The sequence below is a fragment of the Xiphias gladius genome, chromosome 1, assembly GCF_016859285.1.
Source record: "Xiphias gladius isolate SHS-SW01 ecotype Sanya breed wild chromosome 1, ASM1685928v1, whole genome shotgun sequence".
Lineage (NCBI taxonomy): Eukaryota > Metazoa > Chordata > Actinopteri > Istiophoriformes > Xiphiidae > Xiphias > Xiphias gladius.
Window position 1 is genome coordinate 25,496,348 of NC_053400.1, and position 22,549 is coordinate 25,518,896.

At 41.5% G+C, this 22,549-nt stretch overlaps 2 protein-coding genes across 5 annotated transcripts; one reads left to right on the top strand and one right to left on the bottom strand.

Moving 5' to 3' along the window:
• The first annotated feature begins 355 nt into the window (after positions 1-355).
• LOC120784208 (serine protease 23-like) lies at positions 356-3,575 on the top strand. Its single transcript, XM_040117836.1, has 2 exons — positions 356-719; positions 1,368-3,575. Exons 1-2 carry the CDS (start codon positions 694-696, stop codon positions 2,548-2,550), a joined length of 1,209 nt encoding a protein of 402 aa, XP_039973770.1. The 5' UTR covers positions 356-693; the 3' UTR covers positions 2,551-3,575.
• Positions 3,576-5,689: 2,114 nt separating this feature from the next.
• tmem39a (transmembrane protein 39A) lies at positions 5,690-22,209 on the bottom strand. Of its 4 annotated transcripts, none has more exons than XM_040117532.1 (9): positions 21,881-22,209; positions 16,974-17,187; positions 12,334-12,550; positions 11,123-11,206; positions 10,824-10,978; positions 9,575-9,932; positions 9,201-9,388; positions 8,999-9,119; positions 5,690-6,974 (listed from the first exon to the last, which is right to left on the bottom strand). In XM_040117532.1, the coding sequence occupies exons 2-9, from the start codon at positions 17,084-17,086 to the stop codon at positions 6,735-6,737; spliced, it is 1,476 nt and encodes a 491-aa protein (XP_039973466.1). In that variant the 5' UTR covers positions 17,087-17,187; positions 21,881-22,209; the 3' UTR covers positions 5,690-6,734. The 4 variants fall into 4 exon arrangements, with proteins under 4 accessions (XP_039973466.1, XP_039973383.1, XP_039973556.1 ...); XM_040117449.1 differs by having other exon boundaries at positions 12,334-12,556; XM_040117622.1 differs by lacking the exon at positions 5,690-6,974 and adding an exon at positions 7,019-7,250 and having other exon boundaries at positions 12,334-12,556.
• Positions 22,210-22,549: the final 340 nt, after the last annotated feature.

The following is a 22,549-nucleotide window of genomic DNA, read 5'->3' on the forward strand; positions in this document are numbered from 1 at the left end:
CACCGTCTTTGTCACCGGGAACTTGCAGGTCCATCCGTCATAGTTGTCTGGAATTTTTTTTAAAAACTAAACTGTTACTAATATCATCCATAAAGAAAACAATCATTGGTTGCACCCTCGGGTGAGATATTCCTCTTTAATACTGGTGAGATGTGCAGAAGCGCACGGACATTAGTCAAAATTGAAAATAAATACACGCATCCCATCTAACCGCAAAACACACGACCCCGCACTCGACCTGGAGATGACTACAGGCTTATTGAAATGACCGGACACCGCCGGTGGGTAGATGACGAACAGCCGTGAGCTGGCAACTAAGCCGCAGCAGGAGACGCGGTGTGTCACGTGACCGCGTCGGGGTCGGACATACCCGCGCCGCATGTCCTCGTCGGCAGATGCGGCACACCTCCTCCCGCCGCGCACAATGACACAACCTCCTCCGCCGTCGGCCCCACTGCCTCTCTCGGACGACCCCGAACCGTCACGGACTGAGTGAGGCCGGCAGCTCCTGGGAGAAGAGCCGAGAGGACGAGGGACCGGTCTCTTGCTGCTGCTGCTGCTGCTGCTGCAGGGGTGTTTGCCAGTTCAACTCCCGCCGCAGACATTGCCAGTCCTGGTTTGAGGAGGGGGGAGGAGGAGGAGGGAGGTTTCCCGACAGTGCGAAGCCACCAGCTCACCTGAAGACGTTACGCCATGCGCTCCCGGTCTGCGCTCCCCGGGTAAGTCACCTCCACGTCAGGTGTGGCTGTGCGCAACGCAGTAAGCTTGGCAAAACTTAGGCAAGTTATAACAATAAGAAGGAAATGTTGCCTAAACAGTTAACATTTAATTGATGCAGCAGTGAACAAAACAGAGGGATGAAGAATGACTTTACAGAAAATCACTAGTTTTTTCTGCTTAGACACAGATCTTAAAATCTGGCCTTTATACTGCGTGTGTTGCACGAGTTGCAAGATACAGACAAGATTGTGATGTGAGTGTGTTTAAGATACGAAACCACGGCGTGGTATTCAGCCGCTCTTGCGGGCTTAAGGGCAGTGCCCCAGGCCATTTAAGGAATTTTTCATCACAGCCTTGCAATGCCTGATCTTTGCCCTGTCTGTGATATCAGTGAAGGTTTACAGCTGCCAAATTCCAGCGTAGACAAACATTCTTTAAGAAAATATTTTCCCTCAACTCCCATGCCTTTAATTATAAATCCGTGATGATGGTTCTAGGAATGAGGATGTTTCTCATGCAGACGCTAAGAGGGGCCCAGACATCCTGTTTGACCACAACTACGTGGGCTCTGCATAAATGTTTGGTCCTATACACGTCATCTCTTGAGCACAGTAGTTCACCTGGTCTCTCCTCCTGCCCACCCACAGGTTTGCCTCCCTCCTTTTTCTCCTCGTCCTCCCCCCCGTTTTCTCCTCCTCCTCCCGCCCCCAGTGGATTCCCCAGCGTGTCCCTGTGGTCCTCCCACAGAGCACGGAGGCTCGGCCTGCCCCTCACTTCCTGTCGCCGGCTCGTCTGGATGTCACCTCCCAGTGTGACCCAGAATGCCACAAGAGAGCGCCTCAGCGGAGCTACTGGGACCTGCGGCATCTTTTGGCCTATGAGACTCTCCACTCTGACGGTCAACTAACCGAGACCGCCGTTGGGATCTATGGCTACAACTCCAACCTCGTCACCAGTCCGGCCTACGCCACAGGGTCATCTGGGAAGGCTGAGCGGTCACATGTCAGGAGAAAGCGACAGATCTTTGGCCATGATGGGCGTTTTAGCATTGCTGGACAGAACTTCCTGCTTAAATATCCATTCTCAGTGGCAGTCAAACTGTCCACTGGGTGCTCCGGTACACTGGTGGGGGACCGTCATGTTCTCACGGCTGCTCATTGTGTTCATGACGGTAAAAACTATGTGAAGGGAGCACAGAAGCTCCGGGTTGGCTTTTTAAAACCCAAGCAACGAGACACACAGCCTTCTTCCTTTTACCTTCCCTCCAACTTCACCAACCATGTGGAAGGGGGCCCGGCTCCTTACGCCCCACCAACCAACAACAAAATGAAGTTCCAGTGGATCAGAGCCAAGCGCACCCACGTTCCCAAAGGATGGATTAAAGGGAATGCCAATGACATTGGGATGGACTATGACTACGCTTTGCTTGAGCTCAAGAAACCCCACAAACGCCGCCACATGAAGTTAGGAGTCAGCCCCCCAGTTCAGAGGCTGCCTGGTCGACGGGTCCACTTCTCAGGATTCGATAATGACCGTCCAGGCCAGCTGGTGTATCGGTTCTGTCTGGCCGGCGAGGAGACATCAGACTTGCTTTACCAGCACTGTGATGCTCAACCTGGGGCCAGTGGCTCAGGGGTGTACGCCCGAATGTGGGATGGGAGGCGCCGGCGTTGGGAGCGGAAAGTAATTGGTGTCTTTTCTGGGCATCAGTGGGTGGAGCGACAAGGGGCGTCTCAGGAATTTAATGTAGCGGTGAGAATCACGCCCCTCAAATACGCTCAGATCTGCTACTGGATAAAAGGTAACTTTGTGGACTGCCGAGAGGGGTGAGGAAAAGGCGGGGGGTGAGGATGGCGCTGGGGTCTAGCTACGAAACCATAGGCCAACTACATTCTCATACATCTTCTGGGATATTGGGGCTGCAAGAATCCACACTTTTCACCCCACTACATTTAGCACAGCTTCAATATAAATATTAAAATATTGTTTTGTGCCCCTACTGTCAGAGGCCAATCTCAGTAATGTAAAGACAGACACAAATCCAGTAATGCAACTAAATTATGTAAACAAGACGTGTTCATTTAATTTATGCTTAGTTTTGCATCCCCGCTCGCATTTCTTAAACATGAAAATATTAGTTCTATTTTTGTTAACTGGTGAAACATTTAGGTCTGGTGGTTTTTGCAGAATAGGGAGGTGTTTTCTTGGAACATTCATCTGGACAACAAAGTCGTCTGCGAGCTCCTCAGATCGGGAACAAGGACTGATGTAGAAAGATGTTTTGGAAGAGAACCTAAGCAGCTGGACTGGGAAAGCTGTTTTCAATATGCATCATAGCCCCTTTCTTGAGCTAATACTAAAGATTGCACTGCTGAGACTTTTTTCTACTGAAAATTATAGTTGGTTTTTTTTTTTGTAGATGAATGTACAAGTCAGCTACCAAAGGCGCCAACTGTTTCTCTCCAAACTATCAAGTATCTCCTTTCAGTGGACACACTAGTTATCCACAGGCATCGTGTACTCTATCAGCTAAATTAACAGTGAAGAAAGTTTCTGAAAGAACATTCGACTCCTCACACGGAGTGATGTTAAACGACCGCAGATCACTCTTGCCAAGGCTGCAGACCACCAGTTATACGGAGCACACAGTTGTTGAATGTTGTACTTTAATGCTTAGCTCCCTCTGGTGGGAAAGGTAAGACATTGCAGGTGTCAGCAATCAACAGCGTGCCAACTTAGCTTAGGCCTACGTAAGCACTTTTTTAAACTTTCTTGTCACGTCTGTGACACTGCATTATTTGTGTTTATGAAACTGAAGACTGGCAAATTTAATGAAATATATGCTTTGAAATATGCAACTGTGTCACATATTTCTTCTCACTCTGCTCATGCAACATGTTTCATACACAGAAATACACACGTAATCTTGGTTTAAACACCATTTGTTTTATTTCAGATGTCAAAAAGCATTTTCAGAAATGCTGTGGGGAAACTAAACACCGTAAAAAGCTGAAATAAAAAGGACCAGTTCCGATGACTTCTCCAGCACCAACACATTTAACCAGGAGTCTGAATCCTGGGATATGGCACATTTGAAAACAAACTCTGCGACTCGATTCAATGATTTTCATAGTAAGCGGGGCACAGATCGACATCAAGTGTCAATTTTACTTTTATTGTATCTCCAAATTTCATGTAGGCCAGAGGACAATCAAGTACACTTCACACTCGACCTGCAGTGTGGTCAGGTCACGACTTAATTGTCTGTCCAAACCAAAAAAAGCAGACAGAATGTCTGTTATTTGAGCAAAGACTTAACACTCAAATAAGAACTGTAATAGAGGCAGAATTTAAAGCAAACCTTAAAATGTCCCCTTTCTATATTATTGAGATGAGGGCAAGTTTAAGATAAAATAATACTACACCCATTCAAAACTGATACTTCAGTGACGGCGCTCAATTGAAGGCTACCACTACCAATTACAAAAACATGCCAATTCAAGTCAACGGCAACATTCAGTTGCAAAATTTGCTACATTCAAGTGGAAATATGATCGTAAATGGAATATAAGCACCAAAAAGCTGATTTAAGGGCTGAGTTTGCAGACAAAGCAGAATAATGGGCACATGATTGACATTTGAGTTTAACACAACTGCTTCTTTTATCCAGATGTGCACACTGGGTCATCACAAAAGTGGCTTCCTTAACCTCATCTACACTCAACCTGAAACTTGACTGAAGCAGTGAATGTGAAATTCACCACACCACAGGAAATATTGATTCTCAGATTTTCTACTCCGACTTTACCCCTTGATTAAAAGGCTTTTCTGTTCAAGTTTTATTGATTTCGCTCTGAATACTGGACAGCTACCGGGGCCTGACACTAATACTGAATACTGCCCGAAGTTATGCACTGCCTGTGGATTAGAGCAAAGGAAGGAGTGCAGGCTCATAGAGACTTGAGAGTAAAAGGAAGTTAACCAAGTGTGACTAAACAGAAAGGCAACAACATGCAAGGCAACCTGTTTGTAACACCGTTCCAGTAACTGAAAGTACATGAACGGGTAATGAGGTGACATATACAGTCCTTCCCCTCCAGCTGTCTTCACCCTTTTATTTTGTATTTATCCCCCATGGAAATGTCACCATTGAACATCCTGTGCTGTCAAATACACTTAAGAGCGCGATGAAAAGGACATATTTGGGATAAAGGTTAGATCCTGGGACGTACCAATAGAAAACTTTGTTAGCCACATTCGTTCTGTTATCTGCATCCAGTCCACAAAGAGATGGACCTGTTTTGAGATAGTCCTCACTCCCATTACGGTTTAGGCATTCAGGCACCAAAATTCAATAAAATAGAGTCTGGATGGCTTTAAAGAACACAAATGAGTCATACGTATCACGGTAAGAATATTTCTGCTTGTCAAAGTGTGATCTGACATCAGTAAGAGTTTTGAATTTCATAATGACCTGTTACAGCAGCAGCCTTTCAAACTTTTCACTTTTTAATGAACCAGAATGAGGGCAGGCAGGGCTAAAAAAAAACAAACACGCCAATAGTATCTCAATCCCTTCTCACTTGTTGGCAGCCTCATGAAAGTTGTACATGCCTGGTGCTGCCCCTACAGATAGCCAAGATGTGAAACAAGCAGGTACTGATAGTAAAAGGTGAGAAAGGTGAATGAGGAAGAATACAGCATTCTCTGCAGAGGCAGTGGACAGGAGTACCTATGGTGTTTTACCTACAGACTGATCTTAAGTCAAAATTTTATTCGACATTGTGGTTAAAATCCACACTGAGGCTCTGCTTTAAGAATAGTTGGACATTCTGGGAAATTTGCTTATCCTCATTCTGTTAGGGAGTTGGATGAGAAACTCTGTAACTCTCGTCTGTACGGTAAAGAAAAAGATACAACCGGCAGTCGGGGATTGTAGCTTAGCATAAAGACTGCAAACAGGGGAAACGGGGAACGGGGAAACAGCTAGTCAGGCATTGTCCAACTGTTACAAAATCTGCCTACAAGCATGTCTAAAACTTACCAATTAAAGCGTTATATCTTGTTTGGTTAATATATACAAAAACCAAGGTGTAAAAACAACAATTTACTGTTTTATGATGGGTTATGTGCTGGGCCATTTCATGGTCAGTGAAAAACTTCACAGCAAATAACAACCGGGAACATGTTGAATAATTTTTACACTTTATCTTTGTTAAACAAAAGGAGATATAAAATGGCAACTGCTGAGCTTTAGCGGTGCTGGCAGGCAGATTTTGTCACCGTTGGACAGAGCCAGTCTAGCTCTCTCCCAATTTCCAGTCTTTATGCTTAGCTCACACTGATATTTACCCTGCGGCCATGAGAGCGGTATCGATCTTCTCATTCTCCACCGGAAAGCAAATAAAGGTATTTTCAAAAATGTTGAGCTATTCCTTAAAGAGCAGTGACAAAAGATCAGCATTAATTTCTGCAGCAATGCTGAAATGATGAAATCATCCTGCTACCCCAAAACAGCAACTGGTTCCAGATTTAAGATTTGGGAGCCTTAAGGTTGAAGCAGATTATAGAAAATCCAGGATTCAGGATCTCAGGCACGACTCCTTCCACTGCCCTGAATTGCTCATCTAGTTTAACTGACTGTCAGAGGCCAAGCCCGCTCTGTGATTGGCCAACTGCACTTAAAATATCTTTGGTGAAAGTCACCTCCTGGCATTCCCTGACTTCCCTGTCGCCTAGCAACAACATAACACAACAAGCTAATGTTGTCAGTGTGGTAATGCCCGGCGTAACTCGAAATAGTATACAAAATAAAAATATTCTTTTAAATAGGTATATATAAACATTGCATTAAAAATAGAACCGTATCAAAACACAATTATGAGTTCACAGTCTGTCCCTTAACCTCCAAGCGTGAGTGCTAAACAACCCTCCAGTCTTCCGCTTGACCAGACCTCCACCCATCTCCCCTCCAAATCCAGAGTTCGTAGGTGAGGTCTCGCTGTGCTGAGCCTTTACTGCGACTTGAGCCCCAAACTGTTGGAGGACAGAGGGTAGGAGTAGGCTTTGCCCAACACAATGCGGTCTCGGAGCAGTTTAAAAAGGACATAGTAGTTGCAGAAGAGAATAAGGCCCAGAGACAAAGTGTGGTTCCAGCGCTCAGAGCGCAGCAGAGAGTATAACTGATACAAAACCACACTCGACTCAATCCAGATCAGCAGGTTCAGGATCCGCAATGGCTTGTGAAACAGGAACTGGAAGACCAACCGACAGGAAGAAAAGAACAGGAAAAAAAATTACAGAGCATAGGAGCAGGGTCATGGATGAAAAATATTTAATATGCAGGTGGTGGACACAATAAAGTATAAAGTAAACACCTGTACAATGTAATAGACGATTATTCTGATTATACAGGCAGCCCCTGTATCCGGTCTGTGTGACACATGGTGGATTGAGCTACAGAGGCAGAGCTGTGGCTCTGTGCTCTTCTTCAACACAGACCTACTGACATTATTCAAGTTGGTCATTATCTAAATTAAAAAAAAAAAAAACAATATTAGAACTATATATCATCTCTACGACAACTGAGCAAACTCCGTATGTTTGCAAAAATCCAGAGATGCAGCTGAAAGCCCCAGGAAAGTTCAAGTTAGCAAACCTTGTTTTAAGATTTTTTTTAAACCAGCTTTGTGGCATTTTAAGCCTTTACTGTAGAGAGTAGAGATATATCAGGAAACGCAGAAAGAGGGGGAGAGAAAGATGCAACAGAGGTCCCTGGCTGGACACGATATGGGGATGCTGTGGTTCATGGTTGGTGTCTCAAGCTCTGAAGCCCCATCTTAAGTCTTGCTTGATGCAGACTGTATTCGGTAAAACTTGTATCGAGCTGGTGATTATCAAACTATCTTCAAACTATCTTCTGCCTGATGTCTAATCTGCAGTGCTGCTTGCCTTCCTCTGTTTGTGTGGCAAGTTTTTCCTCGCACAACCCCACCTGAATATATCTTTCTCAACCATTTGCATTTACTTTGCACAACTCATACAAAAAAACAAAAACAAAGGATTTCCTCTTTTTTTCCCCCCAACCTTGTGATGCACTGCTCTGATCACTACGTCACCTGGTGAGCTGAATCAGACAGATCTTGACACATCTCATTGCATTATCAAGCTACTAGATGGTGTTAAATAAGGTTGCCCAAAGCCGGATTTATACTCGATAAGCAGGATTAATTAATTAGCCCTGATATCGCCACAAAAACATTAAGTGCATGTATCACACATGATCGGGCCGTATCGTGTTTTTCCTATACTCCCCACATTAATTGTGTTTACATAGTTTCACCGACTTTATGACACGAGCAATGGTGGGAAGGTTCACCTTGTTTGATTATTACATTCAAATAGGAAATTGTTACGTTTGTCGCTTAATTTAAGTTGTTTCATTCACTGTGAATAAGAGTGGAGGTTCAGGGAGCAGAGAGGGTTTGCAGTGGTTATGCGTTAGAGGTGCAGCAAATGGTAAATGGACTGCACTTACATAGCGCTTTTCTAGACTTATTCACTCAGTCACAGCGCTTTAAACTACAAGCCAAATTCACCCTCACCCATTCATTCACATATTCATACAGCACTTTCCACACACACACACACACACACACACACACACACACACACACACACACACACACACACACACACACACACACACACACACACACACACACACACACACACACACACACACACACACACAGGGAATGGAACCACTGACCGTCCGGTTCGTGGACGACCCGTGCTACCTCTGGAGCCACAGCTGACCCGGGTCGAGAAAAACAACCTCTACCGACATCAGAAGCTTGTAGAAGCAAACAAATCCACAGTTCTTGCAGTCTCCTCACGGTACCACCATAACCACAATATGTGTGGTTACATTTTTGACGATGCTACGGCGTAGCATCACAGCCGACACATCTAGACACGATAGGTATGGCATGAACCCTTAACACAGAAGTTATCAACCCAGCTGAACTCATTAAATGTGTGGCTGATGAAAGTACAAGCTCTGCTGATGTTAGCAAGGGTGTTCGTTATTTCAGGTGAGGTGGTGGGTTTTTCTGCTTTAATAGGCTGCCGGGAACCAACTCTACAGCTGTGTATTTTGTTCTATCATTGTATTATATTGTAAAGGTGTCATTATTTCGTCCCCCCTCAAGCGAGTGAATAATTTACAGGTTACATACTGTACATTGCCACTATGATATAAAGTACAGATACTCACATAAAACCTTGCATGGGAAACATCAGAGGGCAGAGCGACATTATAGGGTCCGACTGCCTTATACAGACATCGACTGTGTCGTACCAACACCCCCTGAGGCCAAATCGTGCTTTCTGACCACCTGTAACCAAATACACAAACCATTAACGGTCATTTTTAAACCTCAGCGAGTGTACAAATGTGTGCACAAAGGGCCACTCACACATGCTGAGGCGCGTTGCTGTACGAGCCGTGCTCCAGTTTCTGCCAGCGGCCCAGGTGAGCCGCCGAGCGATGAAGCAGGTCGCAGTAGCTGGGGGGCAGCAGCTGACTCATCAGCATCACGAACGCATTGATCCACACCATAATCAGATGCTCACATGACCAACGCATGTCATAGTACTGGGTGCTCTATGAAAAGTATCATAGATAAATAAATTCACCGACAATTTAGCAACTTGAGAGGTACTGAAGGCATGGTGGAGCATGGAAAGTTTGCGTTAAAAAAAAAAAAAGTCTGAAAAATCAACATAAAATCTTAAAGGGGGGAGAAAAAAAACAAACAAAAAAACAACAACACAGGTGACAGATACCAACCTTGACAAAGCAGAGAGGCAGGAAGGCTACATAGTAAGCACTGAACAGCGAGTTGAACAGCACTTCCTTGATTCGACGGTTGAAGTCGCTCTTCAGCTCCTCCACCTCGGCTCGAATCAACTCCGGTGTGTGTGAGTGTGTGTGTGGTGGGCAGGTGTGAGTGGGCATGTGCGGGGGACTGGAAAACTGCTCTCTGAGGTTCTCTCTTAACAGGAAGAGGAAGTCACGTGGTCGAAAGAACGGGGTCTCTGTTAGGTCGGTCTGCTGGTGGTCTGCTGGGTAATCGCAGTCAGCCGGCGCCGTTTGGCTTTTCCCACCCTCCTGATGGAAACAGCAGAGCGGGACGTACACACCAAAACTGGCATGGAGGGCAGGCAATGAGCGAACAAGGACACAAGAACAGAGCAGCGAGTTTTAGTTTTTAATGACGGCAGGATGAAAAAGAGAACACACAATGCATATTTAAAATGGTGGGGGGGGGGGTCCACAACTTTTTATGTCCATTAGCACAACACAAACAAAAAACTAACTAAACAGCAACATGCTAAGTGAATCTTTTGTTTTGAAAATCAGGCGAACATCTAGAAAGATGTGCTGTGTCCTAAAGAGAAATCTCAGTTTAAGAAGAAGTAGATAGGGAATTTAATTATGTGGGTTTTTTCTTAAACCATTGCTAGCAATGTCATGGTTTGTGTATGCAAGTATCATTTTGCATGTGATTCACCCCTTGACCTTTGTGGAACATACACAAAATCAAAAACACAAAGAAATCTGACTGAAATAAACTTTTTAGTCATTTCATATTTAATTAAGTGTCACTATGCTTACCCCCACACCTTTACAACGTCGGAATCGGGGGCAGCATGCAACAATTTTGGTAATTTCTCAAAAGCGACAATCCCACATTCACACCCACTGCACAAAGTCAAACGTGCAGATGTGGGAAAGCACGTAGGGCTTGAACTTCTCTCTAAAGCTCTACTTTTTTCAATCCTCACAAAGCTAGTGTGTGACCAACCAAGTGCAACACTATGAATGCCTTAGAGGAGAAAAAGCGTGATAGTGTGCACTGCTATGCCCATTTGTATGATCATTGCATCTCTAAGATGGCATGCCTTTTGCATTGCCTTTAAGTGCAGCCATTCAGAAAAGCTATAAACACATTTGCTTTGAGACACAATCAGACAAAGCTTGTACGAGCATATCCTGGCCTTTAGAGGGTGGGGGTTGGGGGTTATCAAAGACTCACGGGTATCCCAGGAAGAGGAGGTTGAGCACAGAGTGGTTCTTGCAGAGGTTGACCAGCGTCCAGCAGAGGACCCAGCCACACATGGTCAGCAGGCAGAGCCGAGCTGCGATGAGAACCACATAGCGCAGCAGTGATCCCCCGCTGCTCTGAGACACCTGAACAAGACAGACGACAGAGTAAGTCACAGATATCAGAGAGACTGTGGCACCAGTACCGCCATCATCAGGAGTTCAGTTCCGACAGGGGCTATGTGTACTAAAATGTGTTAGCTGACTGTATATACAGGTCTGCTTGTTTACCTCTGAAACTATAGTCCAAACAAGCCTCCTGGCCAACATGACTGTGATGAAGATAGCCAGGTGGTAGTCCATTAGATGAAAGTTCTGTGGGAGCAACGCAGAAAGAAGAAAAAAGCTGGCATTAGTTTTTCATTAAGACATTTTTGAATTGTACCATTTCACCGCTATATTTGATCAATGTCTTTTTACTGAACAACATATATATTACAAAACATGTGAAGAAAATATTTTCCTTTTTTGATTCCCCTATCCCCCCACAAGAACAAGAACACCTCAGCCCGACAATGAGACAAACAGCAATAAATAAAAAATATATAATTATAAAAATAAAAAGTAAAACAGTGGGTAAAACAAGAAGACAGAAAACAAATAAAGACAAAGTAAATGAGCAACTAAATAGGTAAATAAATAAATATGAAAGTCAAGTTCTTCCATATTTTAAAAGGTTAAAAATGCCAGGAAGCATGAATTTCCCGAGTTGATCCCTTAATAGAGTAACGAATCTGCTTTAATCTTACACAGTCTTACCTTAGAAAGTGAAGCCAATGTACAATTTTGAACCAAACTTTATAAGTATTTGGATACCCATAAAAATGTAAAAATTAAATTTTGGCACAAGCTGTTCAAAAGAACCACAATTGTTGGCAATACAAAGATCATACAATGATCCACATTTCATTCAGCAAAATATTAGGTTAGACCTGAAACTGCCCAATAATGTCTCAAATCAGCATTGGTGTACCCAGTCCTTGGGGGGGGCAGATACCTTTGATATAACCACCCCATGCTAAAATTGTGTTTCCTGTTCCTGCACAAAGATACTGTTCATCATAGTTTAAAGTAAACTTGGGCTTAACAGCAGCTAGGACTATGTTTCCATTAATAGAAAGTAAAGAGAAAAATGAAAGTAAAGGAAAAAAAGGCTACTGATTAAGTAAAGGTAACTCAATGTAAAAAAAAAAAAGAAAAAATTGTAATTTATATAATGTGACTTCACTCCGTTTTTAATATTCAAAATACTAATAAATTAATATTTTTTAATAATAAAGATCAAAAAGGATCAGTTCTGTTTTTAGATTTCAAGTGCTCAGGTTTTGGGTTAGTGTGGGAGTCAAGTTTTGGTGTCTCATTTTGAAAGTTATGACGGAAGAAGCAATGATTTCAAGTTTCCAGAAACCACAGAGCTGATGGTGTGTGTTAGGTGTTCTTACAAGCGAGGTAGAGGCAGCGGGGTGACTGTACGGGTACCACCAGACCGTCCTGTAGATGTTGATGTATTGGACAAACAAGGCCACCAGCAAATAGAGAAAGAGCAGGAACTCAAACAGCAGGCTGCTGTCCAACGGCAGCTCAGGGATCCTCGAGTGGCGGACCGGCTCTGGAGTAATGAGGGCCGAGAGAGGCGGGGCAGACAGACCCACCGAGTTACTGCTCCTTAAAAGAAGACACACAATCAGGAATACAAACACTCAGACAGATACATCCGGGATACAGATGTTTGTATCACATCATACCTACTGCAAGCTGTGTGGAATAAAAATTGCACACTAAGATTTCAGATCAGTAAAAGCGGGAAAAAAAAGTTTATATTAGAGCTAGTTATTGGTAACTTAAACAGTCAAATGACAGAAACTTAATCTGTAACTATTTTTGATTTACAATTTATCATTTAAGTCATTCTTAAATTACTTTTTATAAATTCCAAACATTATCTGGTTCCAGCTTCTCAACTGTAAGGATTTGTTGATTTTCTTTGTTTTACATGAAAATCTGTGTGTTATAGACCTTCAATTAGAGGAGCAATGTGAAACACTGAAAGTATTTGTTTGTTTGTTTTTTTAGATTTGGTTTTGGAGGGGAGTTGTTAGAATTAGGGCTGTACCTGAAGATTATTTTCATTATCAATTCATCTCCTGATTATTTTTTAAATTTCAGTCTGCCATCAACCATGGAATGGATAATTATGTGAATGTAGACTACGTTGACTCAGAGCCTACAGGTGGATGCTGGGGTGGAGGTGGAGCTTTTAAATTATTAAATGAACAGCAAGCATACAGCATAAGAGTGAACAGGGTACTGACGGCAAGGGTTTTCCCTACCATTATAAGACTTAGGCACAGCGCCTAAGCATTTTTGTTCAGCACCTAAACTGAATGAATGGAAAAATATACTGAGCATTCTCGACTGCTCTGGAGAGAAAGGATACCATATTGGCCCTAATATAGGACTATATGTTGCATTATGGGTTATTTGTAGCCTTATTATGCTGCTAGGCTAGTGAGTGTTTTTGAGTCCGTCTATAGTTATGTTAGCCTAAATGAATCCACCCCCCCCCAAGTCATATTAATACTCACATTCCTCAAGGCACCGGCCAAGGAGGTGGAGTTGAAGCCATTTTCAACCTAATAATCAACCATTAACCTAAACTAAATTATAACTAATTTAAAAGCCTGGTTCTCAGTGTTACATTTCCATCATTGAGAACTTTAAAGCCTATTATGTTTGTTATAGTGTAGCCCGCTCCTGGCCCTTAATTTTTATCTGAATTCCAGACCATTGTCTGATAAAATAACAAGGTTGGTATTGCTAACTTTAGCCCCTCCCAAATTGATCATCTTTTTGATAGTGCTGTAGGCTCCATGAGAATGACACTCAACTCTATTGCCACATTAAAAAAGATGAAAATAAAACAAAGGGCGTTAGCTCCATGGTTTAATTCCCCAACCTGCATATTAAAGCAAACTACGTGAAAACTAAGGATATGGGAAATGGCATTCTACCAAACTGGAAGGATCCCGCTTAGCCTGGCGTGATAGTCTTAAAACATACTGGCAGGCCCTTTGTAATGGCAGAACAGCATATTACTCATCTTTAATAGAAGAAAATAAAAACAACCCTAGGTTCCTTTCAGCACTGTAGCCACTGTACCACAGTCCTTTAAAACAGCTGTAATTAAACCTCTTTTTAAAAAGCCTACTCTTGATCCAGATGTTTCAGCCAACTATAGACCCATATTAACCCTCCCTTTCTCTCTAAGATCCTTGAGAAAGCTGTTTCCAACCAGTTGTGTGACTTTTTACGTGATTATACTTTATTTGAGGATTTTTGGTGAGGATTTAGAGTGCATCATAGCACAGGGACAGCACTGGTGAAAGTTACAACTGACCTTGTAATTGCGTCAGACATCTGGTTTAAGTCATATTTATCAGACTGATTTCATTTTGTGAACGTTAACGATAAATCTCCATATACTCAAAAGTTGGTCACGGAGTTCCCTAAGGTTCTTGTGCTTGGACCAGTTCTATTCACCTCATATAAGCTTCTTTTAGGCAATATTATTAGGAAACACTCCATAAACTTCCACTATTATGCAGATGATACCTTACTGTACTTGTCAATGAAGTCCGATGAAACCAATCAGTTAGCTAGACTTCAAGCATGCCTTGAGGGCATAAAGACCTGGATGACCCGCAACTTTATGCTGTTACACTCAAACAAAACTGAAGTTATTGTACTTGGCCCCAAGCGCCTCATAAACACATTATCTAATAATATAGTTACTCTGGATGGCATTGCCCTGGCCTCCAGCACCACTGTTAGGAGTTTCCAAAAGTAGAATGGGAGGCAAAGATTTCAGCTATCAGGCTCCTCTACTGTGGAACTATCTCCTAGTTTGGCTCCGGGAGGCAGACAACCACTAAACATTTAAGAGCCCCTCTGTCCTCCTCTTCCTCTCCATCTGTACGCATTCATATTGCATCAATGATTGTTACTAGGTTGACTTCCTCTCTCTCCCGTAGTTTGGTGCTTTCTCGTCTCCCTCCTCCTGTCGCTTTCTGTAGATATTCTGCCCCTGGTGCTGCAGAGTCTGGATCTGTGACTGCAAACCAACTACTGCCCCCATCATCCTGCTCAACACCCACTGCCTCAATTATTATGATTATCATTACTATTATATGTTATTAGTATTATTGCTGCCGCCGCCAAGTCAAGTCTGATTATATAGAAATCAAGTCTGATAATTATAGAATGAGATTGAGAGAGGAATCAGCTGGCTACAGTAAATCAGTCAGCTGACTAGTGGCCACTGGGAAAGTGAGCTGTCTCCAGACGTCCAACCGGACATACATTTTGGAAAGCAGCCAAACACTGTCACATTGGCAGATGGCTATGGAAGGATGAGAAGACTGCAGTTCAAATCCATACAGTATTAGTCTTGTTTTAACAATGCTATTTTGTATGGCGTACTGTACGATCACTCAGAAAAATGTGAAGGGTTACTATTGCTTTCTTCTTGCCAATGTCTGAGTTATTGAGAAAAACAACAACCTGTGTTGTGTTTTTATAAATATTGTAATGATAATGGTCAATAGGAAGATGCAGACAATTTGGTGTCTGTTCTGCAGTGAAGTTCAGTTTTATTTCACAGCAGCCTTAAGACTACAGTTTTGGCAACATGTAGAATACTACATATTATACTCAAAAAATATGAAAACAAGCATTATAGTTTGTAACAGATCTTTTGCACCAAAGCCAGGTCGGTGATCGTTCAATGTGAGTAATATGGCATTATGACCCCTATCAAACTGCCCATCAAATGACAAATGACAACCAATTCAAGGCTAAAATTGGGCCAAAAACATGCAGTGTCTACCTGTCTTTAAAGATAAAAATTCTAACTGGCATGCAAAATTTACATGCACATAAATGATGAATGTAAGGCTGACAATGCTGCTGATGTCTGGATTTAGTTTCTGAAAGCAATTTCCCACCTGAGTGTGCAACAACAAAGAGCATTAATACTCGACTGTCACAAGATAGAGAACATCTGCAGTATAAAACATGGATTGGTCTACAAACTGTTCAGAGAAAATATGGTTAAAATATTTCAGTTTAGCATAATGGGTAACAAAGATATTCATCATTAGTATTAAAGTTGTATGCAAAAGTTTGGGCCCTGGGCCACTGACATATTTTGTTAATCTCTGAAGTGAAAAAGTAAATACAACCCCTGCAGCCAACAGACATTAAAAATGTGTATTTCTTCAAATGTTCATGCAGTGTGACTTTTTTTTAAATGAGCTTAAAAATAGAAAAAAATATATATATAAATTAATTGTGGCTTGTATAAACATTTGGCACCCTACTAAGTCAGTACTTAGTAACTCTCGCCCACTCTTCCTGCAGATCACTTCAAGTTCTGAGATATTTTTATCTTGCGGGCACAGCATGATTCAGATCTCCCCATAGATTTTCAGTGATTTTCAAGTCAGCGGACTGCGAGGGCCGCTCCAAAAGCTTCAGCTTGTGTTTCTTGAAGAAGTTCAAGGTTGATTTTGAAGTCTGTTTTGTAACATTGTCCTGTTGTAGAAGACAGACTCTTTTCAGCTTCATTTTCTTGACCGACTGCAGGACATTTGCATCCAAAATTAGCTGATATTTAGTGGAATCCATTCTTCCCTCTATATGTGCAGTGTTTCCTGTGCCACTGGCTGCCAAATGACCCGAGCGCAGAATATTTCCACCCACATGGCCCAACAGCTGGCAAAAGGGGAGTTTACTAAGTATTGACTTAGTAGGGTGTCCAAACTTTTGCACCTGCCATAATTACTAAAGAGTAAAAAAAATAAAAGGTAACACTGCATTAACATTAAGAGTTGCACACATCTGTATGTGATTATATGAGCAAAATCCTCATGAAGCTTTAAGAACAGACAGCAGTGAGTCCATGATGTTGTCCATGATAAAGGACAATATGTTCAACCAAACCTCCTGTTACAGGTGTGTGTGTGTGTGTGTGTGTGTATGTGTGTGTGTGTGTATGTGTGTGTGTGTGTGTGTGTGTGTATACCTGTTCCTGAGGCCTGTACCATTGCCGAGGTTCCCTCCAACCAGAGTCTGCAGGGATGGCAGAGCAGAGCGACTTAGCTGCTGTCTGCTGGGGCCCCTGCGACCTCCTGGCATGGTCGCCAGTTACCGTGGGAACCACGGATGCCGCCCACCAACCAACAGCCGTTGGGACTCCTCCCCTTTTCCTCAATGAGCCACCATGTACAGACAGGCCACTGTGAAGGAAACCAACGAAGACGACTGAGTTAAAACAAGAAAAGTAAACAGATGATAAAAACTACATTCAGGTTGAAACAAAAACGAAAACAACCCTAAAAACTAACAAGCCTGAGGCCTAATCAACATTTACAACACTACAACACAGCACCCTGGAGCCAAATTAAGTACAATTAGAGTATAGATCTGTCTCAAGGTATTTACATTGCACTACATGTGAAGTAAGTAAACAGTAGTGAAGTAGGGATGCAACTAAGTTATTTTCAATATCAATTTATCTGCCCAATATTTAGTGTTAGGTAAATGTCCAAAAAGAGTGAAAAATGCCTGTTGCAGTTTCCTAGAGTCCAAGTCTCATGACTTGTTTTGTCTGACCAACACTCCAGAACCCAAAGGTATTCAATTTACTATTGTTTAACAAAGAAGAGCTTCAAATTCACACATTTGTGAAGCTGAAACCATAGAATGTTTGCAATTTCTGCTTAAAAAAAATGACCAAAACAATTACTTATAAAAAGAACTGGAAATTAATTTTCTGTCATTCGACTAATTGACCAATCGACCAATCATTGCAGCTCTATACTCTTTACTGTTCCCATCAAGTTTATTTGTAAATCAGAGTTATAGCAAAATGGTTTTATCATTATCTATCTGAGAGGGGAAATCAATAATGCTAAAGTTTCTAGTATACCACAAGTGCATATTTTTTTCTTAAGGGGTATCATTAAAACTGATGTGTTTGACCATTCTACACAACCTTTTGCTTGAAAGGAGCGTGATTCGCTGTAACGGTATATTTTTGCAAGGCTTGTAATGTCCCTACAATGCACAGCAACTTCAACATACTGGGCTTTAGGTTAGACATCTCCCTGAAATACCAAAGATATCCTACCGTCACTGTCATTGATGAAAGACAAACAAACATCTGTTTGTTTTTTTTTGTCAGCGTGAAATTCTGCTGCACTATTAAACATACTAATGCATTCATATTCACTCACTCACAGAGGTTCAAAGAAGCAAAAAGTAAAAACCCCAAACTGTTTGTCTGTTTGGCATTGCTTTGGTCTTTCCTTATCAAACCTTCTTCAGATTAAAGACATGACATGTTATCGTGACATGAACCATGTCAGCTCTATATTTCAGCCCTCAGAAACCTGCCAGGGGTTTCCCCTCAGGAAATTATTTAGCAGGTGTGGCGAGCAACACTTGATGTATCTTGTCTTGTTATCAAATTATTTAATAGATGTCAGGCAAAAAAAAACAAAAAACAGTTGTTGGATTATTATGGTTTGATGTGTATGAAAATGATGCGAATCATATGCTACAGCCTTTACAGCCACCATATCTCCACCCAACTGAACACCTGTGGGAGATTTCGGACCAACATGTTAGTAAGCACTCTCCACCACCATCATTAAAACACCGAATGAGGGAATATCTTTTGGAAGAGTGGTGGTCATCTCTCCGGTAGAGTTCCTGAGACTTATAGAATCAATGCCAAGGAGCACTGATGTGTTCTGGTGGCCAAACACCTTACTAAACTTAACTTAACAACACAAACAGAACTGTTACCAATCCACACCTTACTAGAGAACCAGACATGTTTATATGCAATCTGCCTGCTTAAGCTAACATTGGGAAACAATCTCCTGGAGGTGTTTGCAGAGGCAATGACAACATTTTAAGTGTGTGTCTACATGAAATTGCCAACGACGAGTATGTCATCACACGCTCTTTCAATAGCTGCCATATTATTGAAGTGTGTCAGTGCTACAACTGTCAGCAAACACTTCGTGGAGAATATTTTCACTATGCTCACTGAGATTGGTAAATACTGAAACTGAAACCCTACTAAAATACCTCAATCTCTTCTCAGCTCCCTGATTCCACGCACAAATCTATCAGTACCTGTATAATTTATAAATGCTGACTATAGGCCGTTGTCACAGCAGACATTTTAACTTGTCACAGCAGGAAAAGCGTATGTGCAACTAATAACATTAACAATGGCTAACAATGTCTGTGAGCCAGCCAGCCAGCAAGAAAAACACTCTGACACAACTGAATAGAATGGAGTTATCAATTATGTTGTTACTGATTACAGCCGAGCCCCTCCTGTTATGACATCTCAAATCATCTGCTGTAACAAAGGGCAATTAGCTCTCACTCTGTGTCAGACTGAAATGGTTTGTACAGACCTATTCCACACCCACAGTTATGTGAAACTGATAGTCCAGATGTGGAAGGATATAAATAATTTATTGCAAAGATGATGACTTGCTTTGCTCTTATCTGTCAGCACTTTTGTATCACTTTCTTGTTTTCTTTCATGTCAATAGACTGTGCAGTCCTATAAAACCTCTCCGCAGCAAATCCTCATATTTGAGAAGCTGCAACCAGCTAAATGTTTGGTATTTTTCTTGATAAATTCTTTAACAAAATTTTTGTTGATTAATTTTCTATCAATTGACAATGCATTAATCAATTAATCGTTTAAGCACTGTTGTGTTGAAATGGGTAGAAATTACAGCTGAAACCACTGATCAATAGACTAGACGATAGAGAGAAAATTAATCAGCAACAACTTAAATAATCAATGTATTGTTTAGTTCATTTATCGAGCAAAATTGAGAAACATTCTCTTCCCACTTCTCAAATGTGAGGATATGCTGTCTTTTTCTGTTGAACTGATGTTGTAAATTTAATACTTTTGGGTTTTGGACTTGGTCAGGCAAAACGAGACATTTGCTGACACCACCTTGGGTTTAAGGAACAGGTGATGGGCATTTTTCACAATTTATAGACCAGATAATTACTCAATTAATCAAGAAAATAACCAGCGTATTAACTGACTATGAATATAATCATAATCGATGGAGCCCTATTATGTTTAACACTGCAGGAAGTTGACCTAAAGTGAGAGGAGTTAAATTATTAATTCTTGAGTGAAATATATTACTTCATGTATGTAAGGAGATTCTTGTAGACGTTTTGCAGGAGTTTTGGGGTGCAATTTGATATGTAATGGCGAGTTGATTTATTGCACAGTCAGATGTTTTAAAATATACGAAACTGCTTCACAAGTAGGTCCTTGTTGCAGACCGCTGCATCTCCTCATACAGAACTGATAGAATTAGTCAAGAAATCAATGTCCATTGACAAAAAAAAAAATTAACAGTCAACTATTTTGGTAATCAATTAATCATTTAAGTACATTTTCAAACAAAAATGCCAAAAATTCTGTAGTTCCAGCTTCTCACATGTGAGGGGTTTTGCTGCTGTTTCTTGTCTTATGTGATAGTAAACTGAATATTTTTATTCCTTGGACTATTGATAGGACAAAACATGACATCTGAAGATGTGACCTACACTTAGGGAAACTGTGATGGAGATTTTTCACTATTTTCATTTAAATTTTCACTCCATAAAGCAGTGCTGCCGTAGGATACTGTGCTCAACAAATAAATGGGACTTGACATTATAGAAAAAATTAGAGCCGCAACAATTAGGTGATTAAACAATTGGTCAAACGACTAATTTTAAGCAAAAACTTTATTATATTTATATATAAATATAATCTTTGATTATGCTTTTTAATTTATATTTACAGCTTCTCAAATATAAGGATTTTATGCTTTTCTTCGTCACACATGATACTAAACTGAATATATTTGGATTTTGGATTGTCAAAAAAACAAAAACAAAAAACAAACCAATAATCTGGAAAATAACCACTACTGAAAATAACTACAAACAGTTGTAGCACAAACACAAGAGAAATCAATTATTTAAAAAATCCCATCTGAGCCTGCATAGGTGTAACTGCGCTCCATATTCAATGACTTCATTAAATTCTGTATAATTTTTCTTATCACCATCCTCAGTGGGTTTTAAAAAAAAAAAAAAAAAAAAAAAAAAAGTAGTCCCGCCCCACTTCATCAGCCAGTGACAGGCTTCTGAAACAAAAACACAAAGCCGAGCCAGATAACATCCTACCTTAATATTTGCTTTATACTGATATGGCTTATGAAACATGATGGAGATGATAATATACCCACTCTGTAGCCGGTGTGTCTGGTAGCATTAAAAAAATATTAAAGGTGAATCTTCAACAGGAAACAGCCGTTCACACAGACACACACACACACACACACACACACACACACACGCAAGCACACGCACGCACACACACACGCGCGCGCGCAGGACCAAAATTACAGCTTTAAATCAAAAGTGAAAACAGGAAGTGTGAGATAGGGAAATTTAACTACCGTGGAGGAACAGCAGGACGGTAATTTGTAGTTTCGTGGAAGTGCAACACGTTTCCAGTTTTCACCTCCAAAAACACGAACTTTTCCTTCTGACAGTGGAAAATAAAGCGAGAGAAAGGCGTCTGAAGATGAAGCTGTGTGGAAAGGACGTGTTTGTTGTGACTGTGCAGACTTTTTCTTTGAGGAAAGCTTTGCTATGAGCTATTTCTTTTGGATGTTTTTTTTTTTATTTTTTTTGCAGAGACCTGCTAAGACATGCAGTAAAGCCCATGACATCGGGCAGCGCTGTCATTTTGAAACACGGCGGAAACTTGGAAACACACTTCAACAGAGACGAAGACGTACGAGGTGTAGCTCGCTGGTAACTCTCGAAAACAAGCCTAGATAGTTTCAGAAGCTGAGTGAAGCCGCTGGTACTCACACAACATCGATAACACACGGAGGAGTGAGCTGGACGAGGATGCATCAGTCAGTTGTGAGACGAGTCCGCACAGCAGTGAGCACTTCTCCGCCTCGCAGCTTCAGTATCCGCGGCTGCACTGCCGTGGCGACGAACTACGACGGCACCGGCGGTGCTGGAGGGTGGCGTTGTCCCCGGCTGAGAGCATAAAACGGGTTTAAAAGTTATACCCGGGCTGGAGGAGCAACAGTGTCAATGCGTTGCAGAGACCGACGTGGCAAATCCGTACCTCCTCTCCCCGGGACGTCATCAGCGCGCGACTTAAACGAGACTGCACAGTCGCAGTTTGACAAAACAACCGGCTGATCTGGAGTCAGTGCTGCTGTCACCAACTTTATCAATTCATTTATTATTGATTATATTCATGAGTAGTGACCTTTGATAATTATCATATTAATGACTCTTATCAATTATTTTATTATTGATTATATCACATTGATTATCTTCATTATTGATCATGTTAATGACTTTGATCAATTATTTTATTATTGATTATATTAATGATCAGTGACCTTTATTAATGATGTTAATGACTTTGATCAATTATTTTATTATTGATTACATTACTGTTTCATGACTTTATTAATTAACTTATCAATTATTTTATTATTTACATTATTACCAACCTTT

Coding starts and splice junctions, on each gene's coding strand:
- LOC120784208 (XM_040117836.1), top strand. CDS start 694: ATGCGCTCCCGGTCTGCGCTCCCCGG. Junction 720..1,367: donor TCCCGGTCTGCGCTCCCCGG/GTAAGTCACCTC, acceptor GCCCACCCACAG/GTTTGCCTCCCTCCTTTTTC.
- tmem39a (XM_040117449.1), bottom strand. CDS start 17,086: ATGCCAGGAGGTCGCAGGGGCCCCAGCAGACAGCAGCTAAGTCGCTCT. Junction 11,207..12,333: donor CCGCTGCCTCTACCTCGCTT/GTAAGAACACCT, acceptor TTGCTCCCACAG/AACTTTCATCTAATGGACTA. Junction 9,120..9,200: donor AGCAACGCGCCTCAGCATGT/GTGAGTGGCCCT, acceptor ATTTGGTTACAG/GTGGTCAGAAAGCACGATTT.